The 23,788-nt window shown below is 42.5% G+C and overlaps 3 protein-coding genes across 3 annotated transcripts in view; 2 read left to right on the forward strand and 1 right to left on the reverse strand.

Moving 5' to 3' along the window:
• The first annotated feature begins 2 nt into the window (after positions 1-2).
• On the forward strand, positions 3-11,353 carry srd5a2b (steroid-5-alpha-reductase, alpha polypeptide 2b). Its single transcript, XM_084948154.1, has 5 exons — positions 3-2,904; positions 3,509-3,672; positions 3,778-3,879; positions 3,954-4,104; positions 4,212-11,353. The coding sequence occupies exons 1-5, from the start codon at positions 2,633-2,635 to the stop codon at positions 4,276-4,278; spliced, it is 756 nt and encodes a 251-aa protein (XP_084804280.1). The 5' UTR covers positions 3-2,632; the 3' UTR covers positions 4,279-11,353.
• mkks (MKKS centrosomal shuttling protein) lies at positions 9,692-12,461 on the reverse strand. The gene is made up of 4 exons (XM_084948152.1): positions 11,398-12,461; positions 11,019-11,200; positions 10,591-10,701; positions 9,692-10,493 (listed from the first exon to the last, which is right to left on the reverse strand). The coding sequence occupies exons 1-4, from the start codon at positions 12,371-12,373 to the stop codon at positions 10,065-10,067; spliced, it is 1,698 nt and encodes a 565-aa protein (XP_084804278.1). The 5' UTR covers positions 12,374-12,461; the 3' UTR covers positions 9,692-10,064.
• A 325-nt stretch (positions 12,462-12,786) lies between these two features.
• Positions 12,787-23,788, forward strand: part of slx4ip (SLX4 interacting protein) — a 32,181-nt gene continuing 21,179 nt past the window's right edge. The window contains exons 1-4 of the mRNA XM_084948280.1: positions 12,787-12,934; positions 13,112-13,192; positions 21,885-21,974; positions 22,277-22,403. Coding sequence (XP_084804406.1) covers positions 12,815-12,934; positions 13,112-13,192; positions 21,885-21,974; positions 22,277-22,403 — 418 coding nt within the window. The 5' untranslated portion in view covers positions 12,787-12,814. The remainder of the gene's footprint in view (positions 12,935-13,111; positions 13,193-21,884; positions 21,975-22,276; positions 22,404-23,788) is intronic.

Consider the following 23,788-nt stretch of genomic DNA (forward strand, 5'->3'; position numbering starts at 1 on the left):
ATACCAAACACTCATTTTCACCCCAGTTTACCAACTAACAGACATAAGCGAACAATAGGTTTACAGTGCAGCTTCTATAATAGACATCCTGTGCAAACGACATCAGTCATGAAGCAATTTTAAGGCCAATGTGACCAACAGGGGGAGGCAGGTTGCATGACAACACTAGTGTGTTTATTTTGGGAAGTGAAATATGTGAGGACTTCAATAGTCAAGTTTTTGTTTCAGATAGGAACCGATTCCACTTTGTGGTCATTTTCAAGGCTATAGTTTGAGTTGGTGTTAAATTGTACTGTTATACTGAGAATTATTTGTTATTTAGCCCATTCTTACTAATGGAGAGATGGTGGACAGAATATTACAAACACTAATCTGAAACTCTTTCAGCACCAATTAACCATTAAGTACTTTTTCAAATAGGAAGGACACATTCTGGAGCAGTTTTACTACACTATAAGGTTTCCAAAATGTACCTATTAAAAAGGCAGCCGATTGTGCTTGTGTGTATTTGCACAAAACTACTACAGATTGTGTTGCTTTTTAAGTCTACCTTTGCTTTATAGTACATATTTCTACTAGTTTTTTAAATATTTGACCACTGAACTCAAATTTCATTGTTTTGTTTTTCTTTAAAGAAAATGTGCCTATATAAGTGCTGTAGCTGTGACTTGACTAATGAACTCGGATGCTAGAAAGCTGCTGCTGGTTCCTTACTCATGCCATTTTCCCACCAGAAGCATTTGATCAGTTGTAGAAGGAGTCATAGTACAAGTTGAAGTTAACAAGAATTCTAACCACCAATGCTAAGTCTTTAGTTACCCTTCACTTTTTACTTAACTTGGTTGGTTGATTATTTCTTTGTTGTAACCTTGCTTCTGGGCAATAAATCTTGTACCGTTCAAAAGCCTGTTTATTTCCCCTTAAATGGTCCCACATTCGTGGAGATGCATTTGCGGGTTGTGCATATGAAAAACTTGCCAAATCATCTCTGCCAATGTCAAACAGCTTATTCTGCTATTGACTCTTGTTTGATGTCGTTCATTGGACTGGATCACTGAAGTCTGAAGAAATATCACCAAAAAAGAGTGAATAGCAGAATAAGCTGTTTGGCATCAACAAAAAAATTTAGCAAGAATTTTATGGGCTCAACCCACATACTCAACTTTGCTTCTCAGCCCAATTGTATCCCCTTAATGCCCTTTCCTTACTTTTTTATGTGAAGTTTATTTTGCTTTCAAGGAGGCAGACTTTGTTATTTTTAGTGCAAAAGTTCCTCAAGCTCTCTGAAGGTCTTTTGGAGTTTTTCTTTGGCTGACATTGGCTGCTTTTTCATTCATTTTAAGTGCAGTCCTTGTACCTGACCTTTTTCAGAGGAACTTTTTTGTTTGTTTGTTTTGTTAAGCCACTTAATACTGACTTATTATTAAATAGACATAAAACAGGCAACATAGGCACTTTGTTGCCAGCGGCCTGTCACAAATACACAAAATTCTTTCACATTTCTTTGGTTGAATATATGAAAGAAGCTTGGAGAACTCTTCTTGAAGACTACTTAAAGAAATGACAAGAAAATTTGACAGAGATATAAATGGCATTTCCATGTATGCTTGCACCTTTCAGTTCATTGCTGCACCTATTTCCCATTTTCCTAGCAAAGGTTAAAGAAATGAGGGGTGGTTTGATACTTTTACACAGTATGTTTACTGGGGAATGAACTTCAAAGACAATACAAGTTAAATGGTGTTGCACAGAGTGCTGAATTTTTATGTTTCCCTCATTTTCACATGTATTTAGAATCCATGTGAAAATGAGGGAAATGTATCAAATTTCTACATTTGCTACATTTCTACATTTCCTGATCTGAAAGAACAGGTTCTGATGTTCTGTAACAGTGACCTAGCTGTGTGCTTGTCATGATTTTATTGAGGCTGAATGCTTCAAATGATTAATTTCAGTACTATATTCATACCGAGTTGAACATACCAAAAAAATGAACTTTTTGTGCAAATGCATATCATATATATCATCTGATCACTGAACCCTGAAACTAGGTACATTTATATAATCTATAATCAGGATTATAATCTGGACTTTGACTTTGCTATGAATTTTTGATGACTTCAGTCAGTCCTCCTGTGCCAGCTGTACCCTCTTGATGGTATTTAGTAGGAGAGAAACTCTTACTCTAAAGCTACAGGACTCTGAACATTTACCCTCATGCCTTTTACATATCACTTGGAAATACAAGAAGAGCAACATAACTGAAGTGCACATCAGGGATTGCCATGTGCATCTGTAAGCAGTGGTGGTTTTGAGCACTTTGGTTACCTCTCATACTCAAACTTGTGGTGACTCTTTTCATGTGTGTTACAGCTTTTGGAAATGTGACAGTTCAACATCAAAATGTCTTCCAAGACAGAAAAGGCTAATCAAGACATTGCCTCTAGCAATGTTTGTACCTACACTCTGAAAGCTCAACCTGTCAACAGCCTGATGAACACACACACCTCTTTCTTTATTTTGGGAGGAGTCTGCAAGGCGGTTTACATCCATTGAGCTTCATACATATGCTTAGTTCGCGAGTGGAAACGGTCACAGCAGTTTTTACCGGCTGAGGCGAACACTTGCTAGGATGCACTGCCATCAGGACTTGGTGAGCTTTCTCAGCTGTGGACTTATTCTGGCAGGAGTTTGGCACCTGGTTTATCACAGGAAGTCACAGAGCTCCTATGGACGCTACATGGCATGCCCTCCTGCTAGAACGGTTCCTGCTAGACTAGCCTGGTTCCTTCAGGAGATGCCGGCTTTCATCATCCCTCTACTTTTAATGCTCACCATGCACAAATCCACAATTATGGGGAAGTACCTGCTGCTAGCGACCTTTTGCGTGCACTACTTTCAAAGGTAAAAGCAGAAAAACAAGTCAGCTTTGTGCCATTTGCTATGCATGTGAAGGGAACAGGGAACATGTATTCACGACAGTAAACAGTCTTGAATACATGTATTCCTATTTACAATATTCCTATTTAATCTTCCCAACATAAGTGATCGACTTTGATGTTATTTAAAAAAAGGAAAGTTAAAATCCCTCTTCTCTAACAGTTTGTCTTTTCTATTTTACATAAAACAACAAAGACGTGGCGTAATCATCTTTTAGCTGCTGGATGTACATTACGTATTGAGACATTTAGTGAAAGCAAGAGACAAAATTTCAGATGGGGACCTAAAAAGCAAAAGAAAAAAAACAAAAGGAGGTTTGAAAAGGATTTTTCCTGCTGCTATAATTCAAAACAACACTCTGAGGAATGCTTTCCTAACCTCCCATGAAGAGTGGAGCTTAGTGGCACCATTTTAGTTTTCACCTTAATGCCAAATCATTTATACAGTGTGCTTCCAGTGGATTGTAAAAACACAGCTTTTTCTGCATGTACCAGCATGGAAAAAATGCACCATTATCCCCGTCTTTCGCCACCCCTGCTGCATCTACCATTTTGTTCCCCAATCATAGAACATTTGTGTACTCGCTATTGATGAGAGGAAAGCCTTTCCCGCTGAGTGTGATGGTGACAGCGGGTTTGTTCTGCTCTCTAAATGGTTTCCTGCAAGGACACTACCTACTGCATTGTGCCCAGTTTGATGATGAGTGGTTTACGGGCTATTGCTTTAAAATTGGTAAGTGGAATATTTACTCTTTGGATGTGAAAGTCAGAATCTAATTGTATTTTTTTATATGTCTCATATACTGAGAATTCTTTTTTTGTTGTTGTTTTTTTTCAGGTTTACTGCTGTTTTACATCGGCATGGCCATTAATATTCACAGCGACTTTATTCTACACAACTTGAGGAAACCAAAGGAAGTAATATACAAGATTCCTACTGGTAAGAGACAGATTACAAGTGAGCAAACTCCCACTGTGCTTGTATTAACCTGCAGTCTACTTAATCTCCTGCAGGAGGTCTGTTTGAATATGTGTCTGGTGCCAACTACTTAGGGGAGATTGTGGAGTGGTTTGGATACGCTGTAGCCACCTGGTCTTTTCCAGCACTCTCATTCGCTCTGTTCACCCTCTGCTTCATTGGACCAAGAGCCTACTACCATCACAGGTGCCTAAGATATTGATGTGAAGGAGTCCTGACACAAATACTAACCCCTCAACTAAGGATTTTACCCACATGCTGTTTCTAAACCGTTGTTGTTTCTTCTGTTGCAGGTTTTATCTTGAGAAATTCAAAGACTATCCCAAGTTTCGAAAGGCTTTAGTTCCTTTTATCTTCTGAGGGAAAACATTCATGTATTCCAAAAAACTGTTTACCGTGGTCTATAACATGTTATACAACATTGTTATTAGTGAGGCTTTAACGTGGAATAGTCTAGTTAGCTTGGTTTAGTTAGTGTTTGTATTTAAGAAGGTACCGAGGTGAAGTGTATCAATAGTATTTGCAGCTTGTGAAATTTATGCATGATGTATTAATAAATGTATTTGTCTTGTTTATTACTGATACTCATACAACCGAGTTTCTAAAAGTCAGGAATCCTGTTTGAAATTAAATCAAATGTAAGAATCCACTGATTACCAATTTTACCAATCTTGCTTCAAAACTGCTGGTGCCATAATTTTTGGGACAATGTCACAGCTTTTGTAATTTTGTGTCCGTAGACCATCACAGTGGGATTAAAACTAAACAAAAAGATGTTAGTTTCAACTCAAATGGTGTAACAGCAATAGGACCATAGCCCACCATTTTCAGTTGTTGTGAAAGTAATTGGAAACTTAACTGACAGCCGGTTTCAGTTGACCAGGTGAGACCAGTTCTGTCATTATTCTGTGACAAATGAGATAGATAAGAGATTTGGAGTCGATCCAGTTGTTGAACCTTACATTGGAACTTAACATGAGGTCTAAAGACATGTTGATGCAAGTGAGGCCCTCATGAGGCTGAAAAAAGGAAAGTATAAATTAAAAACAAACCTCTCTGTTTAAGAATGTACCAGCAAAATGAAAAGCCCACAGAAGGCAATTACAGTATGTGATGGCAAATTCCTTCTTTGATTAAGAAAAACAACTTCTCCACCAGTGGAAATGTGCCACTAGTATTTAATGATGATGTGACTGCTGACAGAAGTAGCAGGATGAATTGTGAAGCGTACAGGCCAATACTCTCTGCTCCAACTCAGCCAGATGTTGCAAAACTGATAGGAGACCCTTTCGCAGTGCAAATGGAAAATAACCCAGAGGCTACTGCCAAAGAAAGACAAGAGTTTCTCAAGGCAAAGACATGGGATATTCTTCGATGGGCAAGTCAGTGACTTGATCTCAACCCAACAAAGCGTGCTTTTCAGTTACTCAAGACAAGACTGAAGGCAGAAAGTCTCACAAACATGCAGGAACTGGCTGCACTGAAGGCCCGCCAGACTACTGATGTTACCTAATACCGTTTGTGAGCCACGGTTCAAATTCAAAGACAATCCCAACTAACTACAAGGCTCCAAAAAAAAACCCCAAACTTTTAAGTTACACTTTTTAAAATCAGAATACAGCATCAAGTCAGTGAATCTTCTGGGATATTGAGCTGGTCAGTTCAGTAGCAGAGGGGGTCGTTAATCAGTTTCTTCATCAGTTTCCTCTTTGATGTTAATGATATTAACGACAGGTGCACTAGATGGGCAACAATGAGACGAGCCCCAAAACAGGAATGGTTTTACACGTGGAGGACACTGACATTTTCGCCTCCTCATCTTTTCTGTTTTGCATTTGGCTTAGAGTCAGAGTCACTACTGGTAGCACGAGGCAATACCTGATACCAGAAGGTTTGCTGGGTCTCCCATCACGGTCTCAAGAGCACGGAGGAGATTCCAGGGGACAGGCACTGGGAGAGCTGGACAGCTGTGCATGAAAAAGGTCCTTAACACATCAGCAGGACCGGTATCTGCTCCTTTGTGCAAGGAGGAACAGGATGAGCACTGTCAGAGCTACAAAATGACCTCCAGCAGGACACTCATGAGGGTGGTCTAAGGGCCTGACGTCCTCTAGTGGGCCCTGTGCTCACTGCCTGGCACCGTGGAGCAGATTAGCATTTGCCATAGAAAACCAGAATTGACAGGTCCACCACTAGTGACCTGTGCTTTTCACAGATGAGAACAGGTTCACCCTGAGCACATATGACAGATGTGAAAGGGTCTGGAGAAGCCGTGGAGAATGTAATGCTGCTTTTAACATGTGGGTGGGTGGGTGAGTGATGGTCTGGAGAGGCATATCCACTGAGGGGCACACAGACCTTTACAGGCTAGCCAACGACACCATGACTGCCATTGGGTACCAGAATGAACCCCATGGACCCACTGTCAGAACCTATGCTGGTGCAGTGAGTCCTGGGTTCCTCCTGATGGATAACAATGCCCAGCCTCATGTGGTGAGAGTAAGGAGAGTGTCAGGGTACTGGGTCTCCTGACCCAGCATGTTAATTCTTTGTGATTTTTTGTATTATTGTACTTGTGTGAGTTATTCTATGGTTTCTAGTTTTGATCCCTTGTCCTTCATGTTTCTCTGTGTCCCCTCTGTTCTGTGTAAGTCTGTGTCTGCATGTTTGAGTTTCCCTCTGTGGCTTTCGGTTCTTAGAGCCCTCTGCCTTATGGTTTACGTCTCTGTGTTTCTTAGTTGCTGTCTCCACCGTGTCAAGTTCGCGTCTCTGTGTCTTACTTCCTGTTTTACTTTGAAGGTCTGTGTCTTATGTGAATGTATTTTGAGTCCTCATCTCCTGCCTGCCACACAGCGTTTTATGACAGAACGACGCGACCAGACATGGACTCAGCAGGCTCCGCCCGGGAAATTGATTTGGCCCGCATCCAAGGTCTGGTAGAGCGGATTTCCCACACTGATGATGTTCGGGCCATGACTGTAGGAATCAAAGCCATTGAAGCCATCCTCGAGAGGAACCCCCACTTTGGTCAACTCAGAAGATTTATGGACTCAATAAACATGGTGCGCGAGGCCCGGGAGGTACTGCAAGCCCGAGAGTTAGCTATTCTCGCCCACTCCCGGTATTCAGCACCGAAGCCACCAGCGCTGCAGCAGCAGATGGAGCTCTCTGCAATGCAGCAGCGGCCATTAAAGCGCAAGGGGGTTGTTAAATCAGAGATTATTAATCCCGAGACTGTTTTTCCAAAAGCTGCATTTTTCAGGTCCCCGGGGGGTTTGTGTGTTTCCGTTGAGCCTGAAGACAAAATAACGAGCACTGCGAAAGAGCTCTAGGTTTGCGCCCACAAGGACAGATTCTATGGCAATTCCTGAGACTGCTACGCTCTCCAAGGCTTCCCCAGAAACTGAGTTTGTAATTTCATCTGAATCTGGACCCCTGGAGACAACAGAATCCACTCAGCCTGTGACTATTGACAGTTTCTTGGCTTACTCAGAGCAGGAAATAAATACCTCCAAGACTGTTTTTCCAGAGACTGCTCTAGCCCAAAGTGAAGCTCACTTAGCTGCCCGGCCTACTGAAGCTCACTTAGCTGCCCGGCCTACTGAAGCTCCATTCTCACCTCAGCTATCACTCCAGCCTCCTACATTGCCTTTAGGCCAGTCTGCTATTCATTGTTCGATTCAACCTTTAGTTCGGCCACTTGTGCAATCCATAGCTCAATTACCCATTCAGTCCATTGCTCAATTACCCGTTCAGTCCTTTGCTCATGTGCCTAGTCAGTTCCGAGCTCAGTCTCCTGCGTCGCCACCAGTTCGGTTCCCCGTAGCACTTCAGTCTCCCTCAGTTTGGTCTGCCACTCAGTCGCCCTTAGCTCCATCATCCACACTACCACCTGTTTCTCTTCCACCACAACCATCACTACACTCAGCCAGTCAGGCTGCTACTCTTCTTTCTTTCTTTCTTTCTTACAGTTATATTGGCGGTTGGCAAACAATTGAAAGGTGCATTACCGCCACCAACTGGAATGGAGTATGGTCTGGAACGACGCTCAAAAAAAAAAAAAAAAAAAAAAAAATCCTCAAATCCTGCCAAACAGGTTCCCCTCTTTTAAAAACTGAAATAAGGCCTGATAACTTTTACTTCCCGATTCCTTTCGCAACAAATCAACCAGATCCAGTTTGAGTTTTAGGTTACTAAGATTTTGAATCAAATGTCTCCTCTCAACCTGATACCTCTGACACTGCAACATGACATGTTCTACAGTTTCCTCTACCCCACAGTAATCACATTTTCCAGTACTATGTTTCCCTATCATGAATAACGTATTATTCAAGCCAGTATGTCCAAATCTCAGTCTGGATATGATCACCTCCTCCCTCCTAGTCCGTCCTGCATTTCTCATTCCTCCCACCCTCCTTTGAATCTTATACAACCATCGTCCCTTCCTTTCCTCCTCCCACTGCTTTTGCCATCTTGCTCTCATATCTTGCCTTACCATACTCCTTATCTCTGCTTGGCCAAAACTAACACAGGCTGCTACTCAGTCAGTCATTCAACCTATAGCCCTGCCATTAATGCACTCTGTAGCTGAGCCGTTAGCCGCCCGGCCCGCAGCCAATTCAGCCACTCCTCCACCCGTTACACCTCCACCACAACCGTCACTGCAGTTCCTGGTTCAGTTTCCTGCAGCTCAGCTGTCCCCAGTGCAGTCTCCCGTGTCCCCAGTGCAGTCTCCCTTAGCACAGTCATCCACTCAACCACCAGCTCCACTTTCTCCCCAACCGTCACTACTACCTCTAGCTCAGTTTCCTGTGCAGTCACCCCTAGTTCATTCTCCTGTGAAGTCATCAACTCCACCACCCACTCCACTCTCACCACCACCGTTACTACAGACATCAGTTCAGTCCCCTGTGCCAGTGCAGACGCCCTCAGTTCTGTCTCCCGTGCAGTCATCTACTTCACCACCATTAGTAGCTCAGCTCCCCGTGTCTCCAGTAGCTCAGCTTGCACCTGAACCATTAGCCCAGCTCGCACCTGAACCATTAGCCCAGTCCCCTGTAGCAGTTCAGTCTTCTGGTCAGCTTAACATTCAGCCAGGGGTCCCAATACCCTCTGGTTCTACATCGGCTCCTGCTGGAAGCTCGGATGAGTCCATCCAGCACTCCGTGGCTCCCACGCCGCCACCCGCCTCGTCCGCTGGGGGTTCTGGAGAGCCCGGCCAGCACTTCCTTGTCTCTGCTGGGGGTTCTGGTGAGCCCGGCCAGCACTTCCTCGTCTCCGCTGGGGGTTCTGGTGAGCCCGGCTCTGTCACCTGTGCCACCCACCTGGTCGCCCCCGACCGTTTGACTTATGAACTTTTGTGCCGGCGACCTCCGGGTCGGCCCCCTGACTTACTATTGAACTGTTCTTTGTGCGCCGGTGTTTTCTGTGCACGTGTTGTTTTTGGACTCCTGGTGCTCCTGTTTTGTTTTGCCACACAGCGTTTTATGACAGACAGTTCCTAGAGAACAAATAACTGATGTTGCTGACTGGCACCCACACTTGCCTGACCTAAATCCAATAGAACACCTCTGGGAACACCTCTAATGACAGGAGCTCAATGATGCCCTGCTCCAGATCTGCGAGGAGATTCCCCCCCCCCCAGGACACCATCCGTCATCTCATTAAGGGCATATGCAGACGTTGTCAGGCATGCATGTGGGGGCCACACAAACTACTTACTAGTATTTTGAGTTGCTTTAATGACATTTCTGCAAAATGGACTAGCCTGAAGTATCAATGTTTCATTTTTATTTATGGGGTGTCTTTGAATTCAGCCCTCTGCAAGTTGATAATTTTCATTTCCATCCAACAACATGGTATCTCTTTATTGCTAACACATTACCCAGTCCAAATTACTATAAATGCCCAGCATGATTCTTTTCCCCATACACATCAGATGCGTTTTCAGCGTAGTTAAACATTAATGCTACCTTCACAGATATAAGTTACCCATGTACTAATGTACCCCAGTGCCAGCATGGGTTTTAAATGATATGCAAAAGGACTCCCTACTGTCTAAACTTTTTGAAACCAAAAAGGCAGCATTCAGTCCCCATTTTAAACCCACAAACCAGAATTCCACACTACACAAAAAATCTGTTCTGCTAATTCATATCTTGAATTATATATTTAACATCCAGAGCAAGATTAGCAGTTTCCACAGCAACTTGCAATGCGCTGAGTTTAGCTGTGAAGGAGTCTAGTACACGTGGCTGCACACGAGTGTCTCTAAACACCGGTGATGGACAGAAATCTGAATATTTAGTGTTTAGATAAGTCCACTTCTTACTTGGGCTACTTTGTACCAGACCGCAGCCACAGGAGCCCAAACTTTCCTCCATGGTTTCTTTGATGGCATCTGCAGGGAGAATCCAGCGATGAGCATGAGTCAGATCAATTAAAGAACTCCCACCATCGTGCTCCAGCGCTCCAGCTGCAGACTCCAGAGCACAGCAGAATAGCTCCACACCAAGAAGGTACTCTGTCTGTGAGCACATTAATACCGATGCAGTCTCTGGTACCTCACTCTTGCTCTAAGAAAAAAATATGGCATCATGAAGGCATGTCATTGTGAAAGACATGTGAAATCAATAAAACTGGGGTAAGTGAAGACCAAATACTGGATCTCACCTTGTGTCTAACATAAGCAGCCAAGTTTGTCTCAGTACAGCCACCCCCAACCAAGGCAAATGGTTCCCTTAGAGTGAGCCTCAGTACATGTTCTGCCGTCTGGCACACCACCTTTAGCACAAACACATCAGGAAGTGACCACTTTGTCACATTTACATGACAATAATGGGTATTCCATGTCTCTGTGTTAAAAACGTATATTTTCTGAAGAAATTTGATCTCTCAATGGACGAACACTAAAACATTTACTTTGTGGGAAAATCCATTACTGACTTCTCATTTATTGAACTAACATACAGCAGGAATTGTAAATCTTAGCGATAGGGAGTCTTATGAGTGGAATCTACGTTGTTTCAGGCAATATGTCTCTCCATCCATCATTAACTCCAGAAGCCAACAGTACAGCTTTAACATCCACTTTATCTTACCTTCAGCTCATTTAACATGGTCTGGTTCCTGTGGCAGAGGATCATTGTGCAGATCGCAGACTCCCCAAGAGGGAATAAATGCAGCATTGTCTTGGATCCAAAGTGCTTTATACAGAGATCCCTCACCTTCCCGTAGGTCTTGGGTGGGATTGTGGTATGTAATGTGGCCACAGGTTGAGCCCCTATTTGTAAAAGGTATGCAAAAAAACAAAACAAACAAAAAAAAACCCACCATAAATACAACAAGTATATTCCACTTGGACAGTAGATTTATTATTACAGTAGTGCAGTGAGCTGAATTGAAAAACAAATAAAGCTATTGGTGTTTAACTGGTGCTTGTATGTATGGCATGATTTTGCAGCCTGCATCTAGGCTTACCTGTCAGCTGAGTAAGTGGCTCCATAAGAGCAATTCCCAGTCTCTCTACCACTATGACACCATGACTCCTCAGATATTGCTGCAAAACTGGGTGGATGACCTTCTGGCACATGAAGAGCTTCACTTCATCGTTAATCACCTGTCTGCCAAGCTCCAGAAGTTGACCCAGGATCTGTGAGTCTGTGTCTACATCCGGGTGGGCCTCAATTACTCCATCTCCTAGTTCAGAAATGTCCCCAGCAAGAGACGCACTGAAAAGCACAACACTGAGGGGATTTAAAGGTTTGTCTTCCTCACTCAGGCCATCAGGCATCTCCACCAGTAAACCTGGAAGCACTTCAGAGCTTAGCACAGAATGACCTTCTACAGGAACAGTCACTATTCTGCCAAAACTGACTATACCTGGACTGCTGCAGGGAACGGTGAGCAAAAAAGCTTGCACAGCCAGTTTGCTAATGTGAAGCGTCTCGGGCTCTGTTAGTACACATGCGGGTTTGCTGGAGATAACACTGCGAGCTAACGTGATCAAGTTCTGAGTGCTGCAGAAGTCGAGCTTCACTCTACAACCACAGTCTTCTTGTTGAAGGTAGCTGGTACACAGAGCGAGCAGGTAGTTGTTCACTCTGATAGCCACGCTTTCCCTGAGAGTAGACTTTTTGATTTGTTCAATAAGAGAAAGGCATAAGATAGCTGCAAACAAACCGCAGTCGCTGAAGCGAGAGACGTGGTTGAGGATGGAGGTTTTTATGAGATTGATAAAAGGCTGCGAGGAGGAAACGGATGAAAGAAGAACCGAGGAGGCAGAGGTGGTCACGACGTGTCCTCCAATGTTGTTGTGAACTTGTTTCAGTCTACCTGTGGGACCGAAACAAGACGTTAGTATCTGTTTCAGCAGGTGAAGCTTGCTGCAAATATCAGTGTTGTCCAGTGGCATATCAGTGCAAACAGATGGAGATTTCTTGCTGAGTCGAGACATGACCGAAGCACATTTAACATTGTTAAGGTAGACAGTACCAACATACGGCAAATCGGCAGTGATAAGTGTTAGCAATGATAGAATAGTGATGCTCGTAGCATTGCCTGACCAAATTGTGTTTTAAAAGAACGGGGAACAGTTGCAGATTAATTTATTAAATCCAACCAAAACCATCACTACCTTATTGTAGGGTCTAACATTTGATGCCATACATATTTAGATGTAATTTGACAGTGTGTAGTTTGAGAGATTGACAAAGGCGTTGTACAGACACAACTCGTTTCCATGGTAGCAACACAGCGCTTGGCCAAGCTGCGGTCCTACTCGAGAAACCGTCGCTTGCCTCTAGTACCGGCTTTTCATAAGGAATAAACAAACTAAAAGCGAATTTACGAGTCTTTATGTAGAAGAGTAGTTGTCTATCTCTATTATTATTTTTTTATGCAAAAGGCATACAGTGAAACGTCCCACGCACAATGCGCTCAGTTATTGGACTACAAATTGAAGGTGACGTCATCTCCGGTCGCCCGGCTGTTGAAGAACCATTCAAAACTGTTGGCGGTATGAAGTCCTGGTTAACTTTAATATACTTATATGTTTTATGTCTAACGAACTTATATGTTATTATTTTATTTTATTATAACACTTGTTATGTTTTTGTAATTGTTGACGGTGGCCGTTTGTAGTACGAGCGTAACAAATAAAGAAATCTGTCTCTGTTGTCTTCAAAAAATACAGCTAATAGCTGCCCACCGTGCACTTACTCTAGTGAAGCTAACTGAATTCATGAGAATGGCTCCTATCAAACTTGTCATTAAGGTAAGTGAAACGATATACCCAGTACATGAACTCGTGCGGTGCTGTGTTGAATTAACATACTGTATATTATATTTGTTGATGATGAATGAATAAAACGAGGTAGAGAAGGGTATGTGGATCGAGGACAGTACAGATCAGGAAGTACAGATGATTAGTAAAGAGGAAGTGAGGGCGGCTGTGAAGAAGTTAAAATTATCGTAAGACTCATTTGCGGAACATTTGTAGCAGTATGAGCAGTACTGTTTTGATTACTGGGATACTGCAGACACAGGAAGAAATCTACACAACAATGTAGGCTTGAAGAGAATGCAGGGTAGGAACCCAAAGGAAGAAATGTTGATTATTTTGTTGACAATAGGACATATAGGCTAAACCATACACTAGAACAGGCAAACACCGAACAGGTCTCTGCATTTATGTAATCCACCAAAACCTGTTGAACACGTGCCAATCCTTTGCATTAAGTTTGAGTGAAAAAGAAGAGAATCAGTGGCTTTATTGAAGGACAGAAATTACAGTTTTACACTGAGGAATTTGTTACTGAAATTAAACAATTTTCTATTTAAATATCTTGAATTAGATGATTGATGCTAGTCTCCTGTCCACATTCCAGTCCACTAGGTGGCAGTAATGCACCTGTAAATTGGTTTGCCAACTTACAGGTGCATTACTGCATTGAAGAAAAAGCTACAAGAGGATGAAGAGTGGAAAAGCAGTTGGTTCAAATGACTTGCCTTTGGCGGCATAGAGATATCTATATGAGATGGAAGCATGTGATAGGATGCCAAGGAAGGAACTGTGTTATTGCACGAGGAAGTTAGAAGTGGCAGAGAAGTATTTGAGGGTAGTATAGAACATATATGAGGACACCAAGATGATAGTGAGGTGTGCAGTATGAGTGACAGATAGGCTCTGCCGTGAGCCCATCCTTTTTGCTGTTGTGATGGACAGCTGAAATGAGATCTGGCAGGAGTCTCAGTGAACTGTCATTTTCACAGATGACTGTGATCTTTAGTAAGAGTAGGGAGCAGGTGGAGCCTGGAGAGATGGAGGTGTGTTCAGGAGAGTAGAGGAATGAAACTCATTAGAACCAAGAAAGAATACATGTGTGTGAATAAGAGGGAGATGGGTGAAGATGCAAGGAGTAGAGGTACTGAAGGCGCATGAGTTTAAATATCTGGGAACAACCATCCAAAGCAACGCACAATGCAGAAGAGAGGTGAAGAAGAGAGTGCAGGTAAAGTGGAGCAGGTCAGAGGTGATTTGTGGGAAAGGGATAGCAGCAAGACTGAAATGGAAAGTTTACAAGATGGTAGTAAGACCTGCTATGATGTATGGTTTGGAGATGGCACTGACAAAAAGACAGGAGGAGGAGCTGGAGGTAGCAGAATTGAGGAAGTTCACATTGGTACTAATCAGGATGGACAGAATTCGAGATGAGTATATCGGGGGACACCTCAAGGTAGTTTGGAGACACAGAGGGCCAAGTCTGTGCATGTGTGCAGATGATGGATAGTGGATATGTTGAGGAAAGGATGTTTGCTATGGAGCCCCCAGGCAGGATGAAAATAGATATACAGAGAAGATGAATGAATGTGAAGGAAGACATGAAGATGGTTGGTGTGAAAGAGAAAGATGCTAAGGATATGGTGAGATGTAGGCAGATGGTTAGTTGTGGGAGCGCGTAAGGAGATCAGCTGAAATAAGAAGGAGATAATATATATATTTGTTAAATTAAAGAACATTGCGCTCCCATGTTCAGCTGCGCAACAGCAGTTGTACCTCAAGGTGCTTTACATAGTATGGTAAAGACAGAGTTTGAAATTCTTATCAACACTCATTTTAAAAGCCTGCATCTCTGATGGTGCATTAATGCCTGTGGGCTTGCCAGCTAACACATCTGGAATACACTCTCATCCAGATGATGTCTTTTTCAGGAAAGGCCTTGCATATTTCAGCAATACAATGCTAAAACATGTACTGGATCTATTACAACAGCATGGCTTCACAGTAGAAGAGTCTCAATGTTAAACTGGTCTGGCTGTATTCCAAACCTTTCACCAGTTAGAAAGATTTGACAGAATATAAAATGAAAAATAGAAAAAGGAAGACGCAAGACTTTTGAGCAACTAGAATCCTGTATCAGATAAGAATGGGATAATGTTCCTCTCCTAAAAGCTCAGCATCTGGCCTCCTCAGTTTACAGATATTTACGTTATTGAAAGAAGAGGAGTAGTAAACATGTTGCTGCCATCAAATTCAAAATGACTTTGTTTTTTTCTTGAAATAGTACTACAATTTTCTCAAGTTTAAACATTTGGTATGTTTTCCATGTTCTCTTGTAAATAAAATGTGGGATTATAAGATTGCAGATCATTGAATTCTGCTTTTATTAACATTTTATACAGTGTCCCAGATATTTTGGAATTGGGTCTGTAACTCTAATTGAAGTACATTTTCTGAGAGCTTTCCCAGTAAACTTTGCTCAGGGCTATAAAACTGTTTATAGCTTATTTCAGCGTCTTGTCAACAAGTACTTGCCATATGTATTTGGGAAATATTTTGCTTCTAAGAAGCTGTTTTGTGTTTTTCACTCACCACAAAATGCATTTTTCTGACGTAAGATGCACACGAGGTACCAAGCGACGAGATGAATATGCTTTCTTTTCAAACGTTTTAGCCGTCATGATAAACAGCTCTCTGTGTTTGTGCTACGTCCAAATAGTAGAACAGCTACACAAACTACTTCCAGCAAGTGACATGAGTTTTTATGGTCTGTGCTAAACCTTTGAAAAGCTCTCGTGCAGCCCTGGAAAATATGCAACCCAGCAATACAGCATGTGGTTGTTTTTCTAGCATTTGCTGTATTCCAATTCTGATGTAAGATTTTCTTTCTTTTTTTCCCCTCTAAGTAGCACTGTATTTGTCCACTAGAGGGCACTACAGATGCATGTTTCAGCTGCTGTAACACCATGTTACCATGTTGTGGTTCATTCTTTAGAAAAAGTTGGAGTTTCTGGTCACCTTTTGGAAATCTCATGCCTTCCCAAGAGCCTTTTGTTAATGGGCACAACCATACGGCGAAGAGGAAACTCATTCTATGAAAAATCCGAGCTGTTCATCCTCAGTCTGTTGCTCTGACAGAAATAATGCACATCAGATGTTTTTGTTAAGTGCAGGGAAAGCCGTTGGTCTCTCTTTTGTTGATGTTTCATTTATTGAGAGTTTTGGATGAGGGGCTGCAGACATTTTCGCTGATCTCTCACATCCTCCGTAATGCCATGTGTGCCTTGCTGACCAGATATTGCGTTCATTCCCTTTTATTTGTTTCATATGCATGCCTGCATACAGGCTACCCCACCACCCCCCTCGGTTGGATGTGGGAGAGTAAAAACCCTGGAGGTTCACGGAAGGTTCCTTCCCACTGGGCACATAATGATACTGTTGTGTTAGTCTGCCTGAGAAAATCCACACAGCCTCTACCATGCTTAACCAGCTAACCGCAACAAGTATGTTAGAAGGGATCAGACCAAACAATAGCATTCAAGGCTCTGCCTATGGCTTCTCTTTTAGAAGACATACAGCACTGCCACCATGTTTTCTTAATGACTGAATTAACTTCTTAGAATAATAAAGAGAAAAAAATCTCCTGGTTTCTGTTTTCACAGATGTTGCTGATTGTGTTTGCCATCTTGCACAGAGAATAAGGTTTATCTGAGAAATTATGATTTTTATGTTCTTGGATTCATCGGGCCATGTTCAGTAGGTTGTTCGGGGTGTTTTATGGTCCTTTCTACTGGGGTGTTTTCAAAGCAGCTCCCTCCGTGGTCTGTGGAACTGCAGGAGGTGTTGGTATGCTCCTTCTTAAATAGGCTTAGACCATATAGTGACCTGCCACTTCTCAGACCTCCCGAAAAGGCCCTGTGGGCTAAAAGGCTGATCCACTCAAGTGCATGCTGTGTCTGCCAGGACATTATTGCTACAGAGCCCTGCAATCTGCCTTCTATTAAGAGCATACACCACCAACTTTTTACCCATCTAATGTAGTAAGTTGAGACAGACCAAAGTGTTTTTTTAAGGAATAAAAGATCTGAGTTATCACAGAGCAGTTTAATGTCAGAGGTTTATGTGCTGTTTAGTGTTATTGTTGGTCTGGAGATGAGCTCATAACAGACCACACATCGTGGCTCTCAACAAAAATGATTGCATTTTCTTCTTGGAAACATTTTTGACACTTTCCATTTTCAAAAAGAGAAAGTGACAAGGATAAAAAAAAAAAGAGGAAAAAAACGCTTTCATCTCAAAACTGGCCTACATTGCAGTACAGAAATCACATCTCCTAATGAGGCAAAATGCTTCTCAGCTTGCTATTTCTGTCTATCTACCAATTTCTCAGGGATATGTCTGCCTGCACTTTGTTTGCCAAGTGTTACCTGAAGATATTCTTGTCTGTTCTTGCTGCTGGAATTCCTCTCCTGGGTTGTGTCTCTTTTTATCATCAAATAAAGGAAACTCAGGTGTGCTAACATTCATCCAGAATGAAGGGAGGCTTGCACACAAAACACTTTGGTGCACTGTTTGTAAATAACATTTGCATTTGGGAATAATCAAGTTTCAAATGTTAACGTTAAGTAGCCAGTGGTTTGAAAAACTGGAAAACAGTTTTTTTGTGTGTGTTTTTTGCTTTTTTTTTTATAAGGGGAAACCCAGGTGACTCACAGCACAAAGAAAGAGAGCTGGGAATGAGAAAAATAAAGCCAAAGTTGTCACACCCACATATCTAAAGAGTTCCCCAGGGTGCTTTGCGGACTTGCAGAAAGAGTCAGAAAAAGAGAGAGAGAGACAAAGGGAGAGTTGGGATAGATGCAAGTTTTATTGAGTGAGACCGCATCTGCTGCCCCTTCTCTCCCAATGTAAACATCTGCGGCTGGTTAGTGTTAGCCTCTGAGCTAAGTGCAGTCTGAGAAGGTCTGGTTCTTACACTGCGATAGCAATGGCAAAGGGCAGCGAGGTGGGGAGGCGGGTGAAGCTGGGCTCCGTGCCCAAGTTTGAGCAGCGCAGGCCGGAGGTTTGGAGAGCTGGGTCTGGGAGAGAGATAAGGGAAGGTAAAGAGTGTTTTGGGAACTGAGTGTGACATAGACCAGAGCTCTGCAAACGAGAGAAAGTAAAAGAGTCATCGGGATGTGTTTATTTACAGGCAGAAAATAGAGAGGACCTTTCTTGTGTTGTGCTGTGGGCTGTGGGCAGGTTTAGTGTCTGCTTTTTTGGATTTTTTTCTCTTGGTTAACCTTTTTTCCCCCCACGCAAGTTATCGGTTCAGAAGCAGGCAGACTTGGGATAGAGAAGCTGAGCCTTAGCCTGCAGGAAGACTCGGTCCTATCTATTCAATATGTGACAGCAGACCACAAAAGATGGCACAATAAAGGATTTGGGATTAAGTAGCGCTTCTTGCCGCCTCTCGTTCAGCCTTCAGCCTCTGTTCATAACTCTAAAGCCCGAGCAAAGCAGAGAACAAAGCGGTGCTGGCCCACTTTAGTATGTATGAAAAGAGTAACTTCCTCTTGAACTTGGCCCTTTATCAAACTGTTCCTTTCCAACAACAGTGACAGAAGCTCTGAGTATTTCCTTAAATGTGTCATAACGTAAAATAGCTCTTCAGTTTCATCAGTGAATATGTCACATTTAATGAAACCCTTAGGGTCCTGAGTATGACATGGTAGAAACTGTCACAGAAAGAATAAAATATGGAATTTTTACTGATGGGGTGATGCAAAATTCTCTGTTGCCCTTTTACTGTGTTTTCTAAAAAACAAAAGAGAGAGAGAGAAAACTTGTGGTTTCATCGCTGCATCTAAAAAGTATACTACTCCTTGCGAAGATCTCACTTTAAAAAGCTCAATAAATAAACATACACGAAGGTTATGGTTTGTGGCATAGTTCAGCCAAGAGATGCACTGGTCACTCTTTGTGCTGGGAGTTGACAAATTTAGGCCACATGATGTGATTGTACTCAGAGCCTTTGTGCAAAATTAAATTAAATGCCAAATTCTGCTGCTATTTTGTCTTGTCTGCGACATTCAACATAAATGTCCCTTGTAAAAAGCTCTAGTAGCTCTAGTGCCCAAGCAGCACAGCGTTGGCCAAGATATCAATACTTTTGCAGGTAATTTGTCTCTCTACCAAACTGGCACTTTTGCTGGGCAAATTAATTGGTTTCTCATTAGGGTGATTGCATTAGTTTGCATTCCTGACAAAATCCCCCGTTTCCGAGAATCTGGCAGAATCACATGCTGTTTTTGTATAAGGGCAGACCAGTGTTTATCATTAACTTCCAATTCCCAGTCGAGCCTTGTCTGCTGTTCTAATGTGATAAAAAGAAGTTAGTCTAAAGCTTGATACTTGTCTGGCTTGCAGCCCAAAGGACACTCACCCAGAAGCACAGAAACCACGTCAGGGGATTTACAATGCTGTGCTTTTCTATAACGATCTCCCTCTGAACCCCATACTGATTGCATATTTTTAGCAAATTAAGTGTGACATCACAGTTTTTTGTGATTGAAAAAAAAGTTTGCATGATATTTTGTCCTTTCTGATGTCAACACAGCTGAGCAGACAGATAACCGCTGGTCAGGTTCAGTCTCTGCCAGCACACATGAGATTGTGTGATTTTGAGCCATCTAATTCAATGATTGTAAGATTTTGAGAAAACAGAAAAAGTGCACAAGTCCAGTAGCCACAAAAATGTTGACAAGTGTCAACTGAACATTTGTCTTGCACATTGTCAGTAAAAACTAAAGATCGTAAGGATCAAAGGGTGGTTAGACTGGGTAATCTGGTAACTTGTACGCAGTGAAAAGAGTTAAGTCTTAGAAGTCGGGAACCAGTATACCAAAAAATCCAGTCTGCATGTGTCATCTCCACTAGCTGGTCTCTGTGTTTTGATTGACAGGGTCTGACCCTCTGTTGCTAGGTTTTCCCACACATGGGTATTTGTAGGAGGCCACCAGTCATCGGTGCACAACTGTGAGACAAAGGTCAAAAGATGAAGAGAATGCTGATCTTTAGGGACGAGCTGATACTGACAGGCAACATGCACACAATTTAAACATGAGGAGCGGGCATTAAATGGGGCTCCGTTCTGGTCCGTGGGGTTCATTTCTTTGTGCATGCATGCTATTGTATAAGAACCTTTCTGTGTTTTTTGCACACTCTGTTTTTATTTTTTAAACAGTTTTCCATTTGTAAGTGTATTTTAACATTTAGACTTGCATTAGTACTTTAACATGAATTGGCATGCATTAATGCTGTAGGGCTGCACATACTCAATACTACAAGACATGTCTGAGATTAAAACCAACTAGAAAGATTCACTTATCAGTCATGTGGGGGCACCCTCTGCACTTGTTTAGCTGTGGAAATAAGAAAGCAGATTCACTTCAGTTATTATAATACAGAAAGAATGAGAGAGGATAATGCTCTCAAGGGGAAAATAATGCAGAGTATTTGGCAGGCTGATTTTCTCACATGTAGCCTTTAATAACATTTGATGAAAGGTTCACAGCCAAGCTTTACTTTTACCAGTTGAGAAACAATGCAGTACTTTAATGAGCAAGCTAAGCTAAGTCCTAACTAACAAAAGAAAGAGACAACTGGAAAAAGTTTGGAGGTGGGAAGTGTACATTTGTGTCCAGAGTTAGAACATTAGTAGACGGTTATACCCCTGCGGGATAAGGTCTCTCACGTCATGCTGAGAGCATGCTGGATTGTAGAGTTTAGTCATCTTGTCTATAATACTATGCTTTAACACTAGCCCAGAGGATGTGCCTGCTTAAAAACAAAGCTTTCAGTGTGCACCAGTTTCCCCTGTTACTGAATGATCCAGTGATCCTTCTCCTCTTGTTACACACTCTTCAGGTTCCACAATGTGATCCTCAGGTCAGTGTCTGGTTTTGGCTTTTCGTGACCTTAGTGTTTTTGCACCGTCATTCTCATGAATGCTTTTTGCCGCATTATCACTCTGGGTTTTAGTACTCGCTGCTCCACTGTGTCATGTTGTGGGTGGTCTCAGTCCATCCATTACTTCCTTGACCATGGAGAGGCTAAGTTCACACGAGACTCACATCTATTTGCTCTCTGCAGAGGGCAGCTTTTGCACTCATGTGTAAACCATAATCAGGCTAGCTTGAGAAAGATGTAACAGCAACTTAAACAGCAGCGGCACTTTTGGCCTCCTTGTCCCTTATTGCTTATTGTCACAAGGACATAGTGCTTCAGGAATCCACCCTGCTGCTCTTTTCCTTTCTTTCTACAACACACACAAAAAAACAAGGTTTTATTACCTCTCTGATACAAACTGGGATAATAATCCTCATTTTTATGGTACATCTTTAGATTTTCCTGTAGCTTACTGTGTCCTCAGGCACTGTATTGCAGATATAATTTACGCTGAGTGAGGGGAAATATGAGGAGACAAACGGGGCCATACTTTTTGTAAAGAGATTGGTAGGGAGATGGCTAGACAGAGAAAAAGGAGGGAGCGGACTGCTGTGAGAGGCCTGGGGTGATGTTTGAGGACACAGGGGGTCGTTGTGGTTTGTCTCGCTGTCAATCACCCGCACTTTGATTCCCTTTGTTGCCTGTGAGCTCAATGCCCTTCAGCAACCTGTGGCTATCCTTCCTCTTTGTGTTACAGTGTGGGAACTATGCTGTGCTGGTGGATCTCCACGTTCTATCCCTGGGCGGCCAAGAGGACACTAGCTGGTTCACTACGAGCCACATCGAGGTACAGACACGGGGAGATGGGCGTGGCTGTTATTAAGTGTGAAAGGGAATACATGGCGTCTTTCCTGCTGGAGACCTTTTCAAAAGGCAGCTGCAGCGTAGAATCTAAAATGACTCTGAGCCTCGTCTATTTTCATTGTTGGAGAACAGTTCCCATCTCCCTCTCAGCCACATGTGGAATTTCAGTAATCATCTTTGCCTCATCTGAACTTTAAACTTTACTTGTTACGCCAAATCAAATCTTATGTTCTCTTACCAATTCAACATATGTTTACTTTACATACATTAAATATGTGTTTTTAGGAGGTTACAACCCTGGTTCAAGATTCTGTGGACCAGAGGGTTAAGCAGTATGCCGAGTTCCTCCACAATAGAAGACAGCCCAAACAGAAGAAGGAGCTGGCATCAGCTTCAGCCTTTTCTGTGAAAGGTAAAACCCCATTATCCCGACCCTCGTTATACTGGATTGTTTTCTCTAGCGGCAAATATTACTTTGGCTGTGAACGCAGTACCATATTTACTCACACAAAGCAGACTGTTGAAGTCTGTACGCAGAATGCAAATTGGGTTACAAAACAAAGTTACAGGAAAGCATTTCACGGCTACCTTGTTGAGTGGGTGAAAAGACAACAGAACTAGTTGGGACATGGTGGTTCCCTACGCCCAGGGTGTGACCTGTAAAGGCAAGAGCTGATAGGAGTTTTTATATTGTGTTGTGGTGTTTGACTTGGCAGGTCTCAGGTGCATTTGTATGCGCAAGACGCATGTTCATTAAAACTTCTAACGTTTATTATCATTCTGTTTAATGCGCCACTGGCTAGTCTGAGTTTATCTGCACCTGTAGTTAAACGATAACATCAAAAACCAGCTGCTGTGACACAAAAAAGTATGTACAGTAAATATCAATAAATTATGCACAAATTTACATAAGTCAATTCGGTTTGTCCCTGTTTATGCAGAAAAGATACATTTCCCCCAGCCATCCACATGCATGCCTTTGAAGCACTATAAACCTATAAAGCATCAGAGGAACCTCCAGCTGTGTGGTGTAAGACAGACAGGTTTTGTCACAGGTAGCAGTTAAGGGCAGTTAAACTGGGCTCTCTCAGCGGGGCAAGCCTGACTGTTAGAGTGGGATTACAGGGCAGTCGGCCCCATAAAGTTTCTCCTGCGGCTGTAGCTCTGCCTCTCACGCTACCTCCCACACACACATCCACACACACACTTAGTCCTACCACCTTTTCGTAGTTTTCACACGTAGTGTATATGTACACATTTTTCAACTCCCTGTCCATATAGTCCCGATATAGTACGACAGTGCGTGCACACAGGTGCTCATATGCATCAGAGAGAGTGTGAATCAGAAGTTGTACAGTGTGTTTGAGACACATATCCTCCCCCTGGGTTAGGTGTGAACAGGCTGATAGTGTAAGGTTACTGAAAAGCCTGACTCATATTTCCCATGACAGACTGACGAGAGACAGACATGTCTAATGATGGTGATCGTAGACTAAGGCTCCATGTGCACGCGCACACACACACACACCCCAAATGGTTGTGCACAGTTTAGAGTGTGAACAAGGGGACTATCAGTATTTCAGCAGTGAAATATGCATGTAAAAATGATTAAGCTCCTTGCAGCTTCACCACAAAGAATGTAACCAGTGGAACATGACTCCATAGCATATCAGAGAATTTTCCCCTCTTATAACATGAAAAGGTATAGTGCCTCAAACAGGCCTACACAGTTCATGTTCTCTAGTCCTATTAAAGGTCTTAAGTGAGTGTAATGACATTCTTGGGCTTTTCATTGTC

Source organism: Perissodus microlepis, chromosome 13 (genome assembly GCF_051167445.1).
Source record: "Perissodus microlepis isolate ML-2025 ecotype Zambia chromosome 13, ASM5116744v1, whole genome shotgun sequence".
Lineage (NCBI taxonomy): Eukaryota > Metazoa > Chordata > Actinopteri > Cichliformes > Cichlidae > Perissodus > Perissodus microlepis.